This window comes from Zonotrichia leucophrys, unplaced genomic scaffold (assembly GCF_028769735.1).
Source record: "Zonotrichia leucophrys gambelii isolate GWCS_2022_RI unplaced genomic scaffold, RI_Zleu_2.0 Scaffold_343_55328, whole genome shotgun sequence".
NCBI classification, from domain to species: Eukaryota; Metazoa; Chordata; class Aves; order Passeriformes; family Passerellidae; genus Zonotrichia; species Zonotrichia leucophrys.
The window spans coordinates 25564-33709 of NW_026992548.1; the positions used below are offsets into that span (position 1 = coordinate 25564).

An 8146-nucleotide genomic window follows, 5' to 3' on the forward strand; every position below is an offset into this window, starting at 1 on the left:
CCAAAAGACCCCAAATTGTCCCCAACTTCCCCAGATTGTCCCCAAATTGTCCCCAAATGTCCCAAATTCCCCAGATTGTCCCCAAATGTCCCCAAATTGTCCCCAAACCCCCCCTCCAAATTGTCCCCAAATGCCCCTAAATGCCCCCAATTGTCCCTAAATGTCCCCAAATTGTCCCTAAACACCCCTAATTGTCCCAAATGCCCCTAAATGCCCCCTAATTGTCCCCAAATTGTCCCCAAATGCCCCCTAATTGTCCCCAAATGCCCCTAATTGTCCCCAAATGTCCCCAAATTGTCCCTAAATGTCCCCAAATTGTCCCCAAATGTCCCCAAACCCCCCCTCCAAATTGTCCCTAAACACCCCCAAATTGTCCCCAAATTGTCCCCAAATTGTCCCCAAAGTGTCCCCAAATTCCCCCCAAATTGTCCCCAAATGTCCCCAAATTGTCCCCAAACCCCCCCTAATTGTCCCCAAATGCCCCTAAATGTCCCCAAATTGTCCCCAAACCCTCCCAAATGTCCCCAAATTGTCCCCAAATTGTCCCCAAACCCCCCAAATTGTCCCCAAATGCCCCTAAATGCCCCCTAATTGTCCCCAAACCCTCCCAAATGTCCCCAAATTGTCTCTAAACAACCCAAATGTCCCCAGATTGTCCCAAAATTGCCCCCAAATGTCCCCAAATTGTCCCTAAATGTCCCCAAATTGTCCCCTAATTGTCCCCAAACCCCCCCTCCAAATTGTCCCTAAACACCCCCAAATTGTCCCCAAATTGTCCCCAAATGTCCCCAAATTGTCCCCAAACCCCCCGTCCAAATTGTCCCAAATGCCCTAAATGCCCCCAATTGTCCCTAAATGTCCCCAAATTGTCCCTAAATCCTCCCAAATGTCCCAAATTGTCCCTAAATGACCCCAAAAGTCCCCAGATTGTCCCCAACCTCCCCAGATTGTCCCCAAATTGTCCCCAACCCCCCCAAATTGTCCCTAAACACCCCCAAATTGTCCCCAAATGCCCCTAAATGTCCCCAAATGTCCCCAAATTGTCCCTAAACGACCCCAAAAGTCCCCAAATTGTCCCCAAACACCCCCTAATTGTCCCCAAATTGTCCCCAAACGACCCCAAAAGTCCCCAGATTGTCCCCAACCTCCCCAGATTGTCCCCAAATTGTCCCCAAATGTCCCAAATTCCCCAGATTGTCCCCAAATTGTCCCCAAATGTCCCAAATTCCCCCAGATTGTCCCCAAATGTCCCCAAATCGTCCCCAAACACCTCCAAATTGTCCCCAAATGCCCTTAAATGCCCCCAATTGTCCCTAAATGTCCCCAAATTGTCCCTAAACACCCCCTAATTGTCCCCAAATGCCCCTAAATGCCCCTAATTGTCCCTAAATGTCCCCAAATTGTCCCTAAACGACCCCAAAAGCCCCCAGATTGTCCCCAAATGTCCCCAAATGTCCCAAATTCCCCCCAAATTGTCCCCAAATGCCCCTAAATGCCCCCTAATTGTCCCCAAACCCTCCCAAATGTCCCCAAATTGTCCCTAAACGACCCCAAAAGCCCCCAAATTGTCCCAAATTGTCCCCAAATGCCCCTAAATGCCCCCTAATTGTCCCCAAATGTCCCCAAATTGTCCCCAAATGCCCCCAAATTGTCCCCTAATTGTCCCCAAATGTCCCAAATTGTCCCCAAATTGTCCCTAAACGACCCCAAAAGTCCCCAGATTGTCCCCAACCTCCCCAGACTGTCCCCAATGTCCCCCCAATGAAGGACCCAAGCCCAGTTTTTAACCCTTTATTGTCGCTGTCCCCTCCCCGGCGGGGGTGGCACTGTCACCGCTCGGGGACAACGATGACGTCACAATGTCACAATGCGGGGGGGCCGTGTCCCCCCCTCCCCCCCCCCCCCGGCCGTGTCCCCTCGGTGTCACCAGGGCTTGGGGACAGCTCAGATCTTGCCGGGGAAGGTGCCCTCCTCACGCGCCTCGTCCCACGCCGTCACCTGCGGACACAGGGGGACATTTGGGGACATTGGGGACATTGGGGGGGTTGGGGACATTGGGGGCACTGGGGACATCTGGGGACACTGGAGGTGTTGGGGACAGTGGGGACATTGGGGAAATTGGGGACAGTGGGGAAATTGGGGACATTGGGACATTGGGGACACTGGAGATGTTGGGGACATTGGGGACATTGGGGACATCTGGGGACACTGGAGGTGTTGGGGACAGTGGGGACATTTGGGGACAGTGGGGACATTTGGGGACACTGGAGATGTTGGGGACATTTGGGGACACTGGAGATGTTGGGGACAGTGAGGACATTGGGGGCACTGGGGACATTTGGGGACATTGGGGACTTTGGGGACATTGCATGGGTTGGGGACATTTAGGGACACTGGAGATCTTGGGGACAGTGAGGACATTGGGACATTGGGGACATTTGGGGGGGTTGGGGGACACTGGAGATGTTGGGGACATTGGGGACATTGGGGACACTGGGGGACTTTGGGGACATTGGGGACACTGGAGATGGGGACATTGGGGGGGTTGGGGACACTGGGGACATTTGGAGACTTTGGGGACATTTGGGGACATTGCATGGGTTGGAGACATTTGGGGCACAGTGGGGGAGTTGAGGACATTGGGGACACTGGGAACAATGGGGACGTTGGGGACATCGGGAGAGCTGGGGACATCAATGGGGACACTGAGGGGACATTGGGGACGTTAACGGGGGGATTAGGGGAGTTGGGGACATTGATGGGGACATTGGGGACATTTGGGGGGTTGGGGACATTGGGGACACCAGAGGGATTGGGGACATTATGGGGGAACTGGGGACACTGGGGACATTTGGGGATATTGAGTGGGCTGGGGACATTTGGGGACATTGAGGGGGATGGGGGGATTTCGGGACATTGGAGCGATTGGGGACATTTGGGGATGTTGACGGGACATTGCGGGGGTTGGGGACATTGGGGACATTTTGGGGGACTTGGGGACATTGAGGGGATTGGGGACATTGGGGACAATGGGGGGGTTTGGGGGCATTGTGGACATTGGGGACATTTTGGTGGTTGGGGACATTGGGGACATTTGGGGACATTTCGGGGACATTTGGGGACATTCGGTTGGGGACATTTGGAGACATGGAGAGGATGTTGGGGCCTGCACTCACCCAGGAGGTGGGACACCTTGGGGACACCTTGGGGACACCTTGGGGACACCTTGGGGACACTTTGGGGACACCTTGGGGACACTTTGGAACATTTGGGGATGGGGCTTGGGAGAGATTGGGGACATTTGGGGACAATCAGGGGTTTGGGGACATTGGTGACCCTTGGTGACATTTGGGGCCATTGGTGGGATCGGGGACATTTGGGGACATTGGGGACATTTGGGGACATTGGGGGCCATTGGTGGGATCGGGGACATTTGGGGCCCCTTGGGGACATTTGGGGACACTGGGTGTTGGGGACATTGGGGCCATTGGTGACCTTTGGTGACACGAGGTGACATTTGGGGACACTGGGTGTTGGGGACATATTTGGTGACATTTGGTGGCATTTGGGGACATCACTCACCCACGAGGTCGGGCACAGGGATTTGTAGACGCGGAAGTACCACTGGCACGGGCTGGCATCGGCACCGCGGGCATCCATGGCGCGCTGGCACCGCTGGAAATCTGGGGACACAATGGGGACACTGAGGTGACATTGGGGACACTGGGGACACTGAGGGGATTGGGGAGATTATGGGGATTGGGGACATTGACATCAATGGGGGGACATTGGGGACATTGGGGGGATTGGGGACACTGAGGGGACATTGGGGACACTGGGGACATTGGGGACATTGGGGACACTGAGGGGATCAGGGACATTGGGGTGACAATGAGGGATCAGGGACAATGGGGACATTGAGGGGATTGGGGACATTGGGGACATTGGGGACACTGAGGTGACAATGGTGGCATCGGCACCGCGGGCATCCATGGCGCGCTGGCACCGCTGGAAATCTGGGGACAACGGGGACAGTGGGGTGACAATGGGGACATTGGGGACAATGGGGACATTGGGGGATCAGGGACATTGGGGACATTGGGGACATTGGGGACATTGGGGACACTGAGGGGACATTGGGGACACTGAGGGGATCAGGGACAATGGAGACATTGTGGGGACATTGAGGGATCAGGGACATTGGGGACATTGGGGACATTGGGGGATCAGGAACATTGGGGACATTGGGGACATTGGGGACATTGGGGACACTGAGGTGACAATGGTGGCATCGGCGCCGCGGGCATCCATGGCGCGCTGGCACCGCTGGAAATCTGGGGACATCAATGGGGACAGTGGGGACATTGGGGTGACAATGAGGGATCAGGGACATTGGGGACACTGGGGACACTGAGGTGACATTGGGGACATTGGGGATATTGGGGTGACAATGAGGGATCTGGGACATTGGGGACATTGGGGACATTGGGGACACTGAAGGGACTTTAGGGACATTGGGGACATCAATGGGGACACTGGGGACATAGGGGACATTGGGGACAATGGGGGATCAGGGACATTGAGGTGACATTGGGGACATCAATGGGGACACTGGGGGACATTGGGGACACTGAGGTGACATTGGGGACATCAATGGGGACACTGGGGACATTGGGGACACTGAGAGGACATTCGGGACAATGGGGACAATGGGGGATTGGGGACAATGGGGACACTGAGGGGATCAGGGACATTGGGGGATCAGGGACATTGGGGACACTGAGGGGACAATGGTGGCATCGGCACCGCGGGCATCCATGGCGCGCTGGCACCGCTGGAAATCTGGGGACACAACGGGGACATTGGGGACATCAATGGGGACACTGGGGACAGTGAGGGGACATTGGGGACATTGAGGGATCGGGAACATTGGGGACACTGAGGGATTGGGGACATTGGGGACATTGCAAACAATGGGGGGACATTGAGGATATTGAGGGGACATTGGAATGACAATGAGAGGACATTGGGGACATTGAGGGGATCAGGGACATTGGGGACACTGAGGTGACATTGGGGACATTGGGGACACTGAGGGGACATTGGGGACATTGGGGTGACAATGAGGGATCTGGGACATTGGGGGATTGGGGACATTGAGGACATTGAGGACATTGAGAGGACATTGGGGACACTGGGGACATTGAGGGGACATTGGGGACAATGGGGGGATTGGGGACATTGGGGACAATGGGGACAATGGGGACACTGAGGGATCAGGGACAATGGGAACATTGGGGACACTGAGGGGACTTTGGGGACATTGGGGGGATTGGGGGGATTGGGGACATTGGGGACAATGGGACATTGAGGGGACATTGGGGACACTGAGGTGACAATGGTGACATCGGCGCCGCGGGCGTCCATGGCGCGCTGGCACCGCTGGAAATCTGGGGACAACGGGGACAGTGGGGTGACATTGGGGACACTGGGGACAATGGGGACATTGAGGGGATCAGGGACATTGGGGACATTGGGGACAATGGGGACATTGGGGACACTGAGAAGACATTGGGGACATTGGGGACATCAATGGGGACATTGGGGACAATGGGACATTGGGGACAGTGGGGACATTGGGGACATTGGGGGACATTGAGGACATCAATGGGGACACTGGGGACAATGGGACATTGGGGGACATTGGGGGGACATTGGGGGACATTGAGCAACCAGATAGGGGAGAAATAGCCCCAAATTTGGGCATTTTGGGGGCATTTTTATGGGAATTTTTGTGGGATTTTTGTGGGAATTTTTGCATTTTTGTTATTTTGGGGTTCCCCAGGAGGATTTTGGGGTGAATTTGGGGCATTTTGGGGTCAAATTTTGGGGTGAATTTGGAGGATTTTGGGAGTTGATAGCGAACATTTAGGGAAGAAAAAACCCAAATTTGGGCATTTTTGGCCATTTTTGTGGAATTTTTGTGGAATTTTTGCATTTTCAGGATTTTGGGGTCCCCAGGAGGATTTTGGGGTGAATTTGGGGCATTTTGGGAGTTTTTGGGGAAGATTTTGGGGATAAAAATGCCCCAAATTTGGGCGTTTTTGACGCATTTTTGGGTCATTTTTGGGGCAATTTTGGGTCATTTTTGGGGTTTTTTGGGGCATTTTTTGTGGGATTTTTGTGGGAATTTTTGCATTTTTGTTATTTTGGGGTTCCCCAGGAGGATTTTGGGGTGAATTTGGGGGTTTTGGGGTGAATTTGGCTCCGTACCCAGGTAGTTCTGCCAGCAGTTCCTGGTCTGGTTCTGGTTGGGGAAGCGGCTGTCGAACGGCGCCGTCTTGTAGCGGCAAAGCTTCAGCTTCATGTCCTCTGCCATGGCTAATTTGCATAATTAATCACGTTAATTAGCACCTCCCTTCATTAATCACCCTCTAGAGAATTCTAATTAGCAGCCTGAAGGGGTTAATTAGGTGTAAAGGGCGTTAATTGCTGAAAAAACGCAACAAAATTTGAATTTTTCCATCTTTTCATAACACTTCAAAACAAAAAAATGTTAATTAAATTAATTAGCAGCTAATTAACCAGCTAAATAACTGATTAGAACCTAGCTAGTCAACTCTCAAAAAATCCCCTATTAATAATTTATTAATATTTATTAATTAAGTCATTAATAACTAATCAATCCCAACCCATCATGATAAATAAGAGAACTGAAATCAGTAGGAAAAGAGGTTAAAACCTCATTAATTATGCTAATTAGCAGCTCATTAATTAGTTAAGTACATATTTAGAACCTAGCCAGGTAATTGCCAGTCTATTTATTATTAATAGTTAATTATTACTTATAACTGGTTTAATAATTATTAATTAATCCCAACCCACCCTGATAAATAAGAGAGCTGAGATCAATAGGAAGAGGTTAAAACGTCACTAATTATGCTAATTAGAAACTAATTAATTAGCTGAATAACTAATTAGAACCTAGGCAGTTTGTTGCCAATCTAGATATTAACTAGCTCATTAACTATTAATCAATTCTAACCCACTATGATAAATACAGGGAGCAAAATGAGCAGGAAAGATTAAAATGTCATTAATTATGCTAATTAGCAGCTAATTAACTACCAACCTATCCAGGTAATTAGCTCATTAATTGTTAATTAATCACATCCAATAATAATAAATAATGGAAGAGAAGAGAACCAGTGCTCCCAGTTCAAACCAGTAACCCCTGAGATCCCTCCCAGTTCAAACCAGTAACCCCTCAGACCCCTCCCAGTTCAAACCAGTTGCTCCCACACCACTCCCAGTTCATCCCAGTAACCCCCAGACCCCTCCCAGTTCCCCTCAGAACCCTCCCAGTTCATCCCAGTTCAAACCAGTAACCCCTCCCAGTGCTCCCAGTTCATCCCAGTAACCCCTCAGACCCCTCCCAGTTCATCCCAGTCCCTCCCAGTTCAAACCAGTAACCCCCAATCCCATCCCAGTGCTCCCAGTTCAAACCAGTAACCCCTCAGACCCCTCCCAGTTCCCCTCAGAACCCTCCCAGTTCATCCCAGTTCATCCCAGTCCGGCCCTCACCGCCCTCAGCGCTCCCCTCACGACCCTCGCACCCCCCCCAGTCCATCCCAGTTTATCCCAGTCCATCCCAGTTTATCCCAGTACCCCCCCCAGCGCTCCCAGTAGTCCCCAGTCCCTCCCAGTCCATCCCAGTTCTCCCAGTACGTCCCAGCTCTCAAAGTCACTTTCACCCCCGCTCTCCGCTCGCCGGAACCAACGAGACGTGACGGAAGCGACGGAGAGTCGCCGGAAATGACGTCACTAAAGACCACAGAGAGCAGGCTTCAGGCCGGAGCGTCTCCTCCGGGAGGAAAAATGGCGGCGGCGCCCACCCGGGAGTCCGCCGGAACTGCCCCGAAACGGCGCCAAAACTCCGCGAGCCGCCAAAAAACACTGTTAGAGCTCCAAAATCCCAATTTTTTACCCCAAAATCGCCTTTTCCACCCCCTAATCTCCCATTTTTGTCCCAAAATCGCCATTTTTTACCTCAAAACCCCCTCAGGGTCCTCCTTGAGGCGCTCTGAGGGCACTTCCGCCAAAAAGTGGGCGGGGTCACAGCGTCGGGAGCAGGGATGCGCATGCG

At 52.4% G+C, this 8146-nt stretch overlaps 1 protein-coding gene across 2 annotated transcripts; it reads right to left on the reverse strand.

Annotated features, from left to right (window-relative positions):
* Positions 1–1776: 1776 nt before the first annotated feature.
* On the reverse strand, positions 1777–8096 carry LOC135441563 (cytochrome c oxidase subunit 6B1). 2 transcript variants are annotated; one of them, XM_064701121.1, is made up of 4 exons: positions 8050–8096; positions 6274–6381; positions 3583–3683; positions 1777–1998 (listed from the first exon to the last, which is right to left on the reverse strand). In XM_064701121.1, the coding sequence occupies exons 2-4, from the start codon at positions 6377–6379 to the stop codon at positions 1945–1947; spliced, it is 261 nt and encodes an 86-aa protein (XP_064557191.1). In that variant the 5' UTR covers positions 6380–6381; positions 8050–8096; the 3' UTR covers positions 1777–1944. The 2 variants fall into 2 exon arrangements, with proteins under 2 accessions (XP_064557191.1, XP_064557189.1); XM_064701119.1 differs by lacking the exon at positions 8050–8096 and adding an exon at positions 7733–7824.
* Positions 8097–8146: the final 50 nt, after the last annotated feature.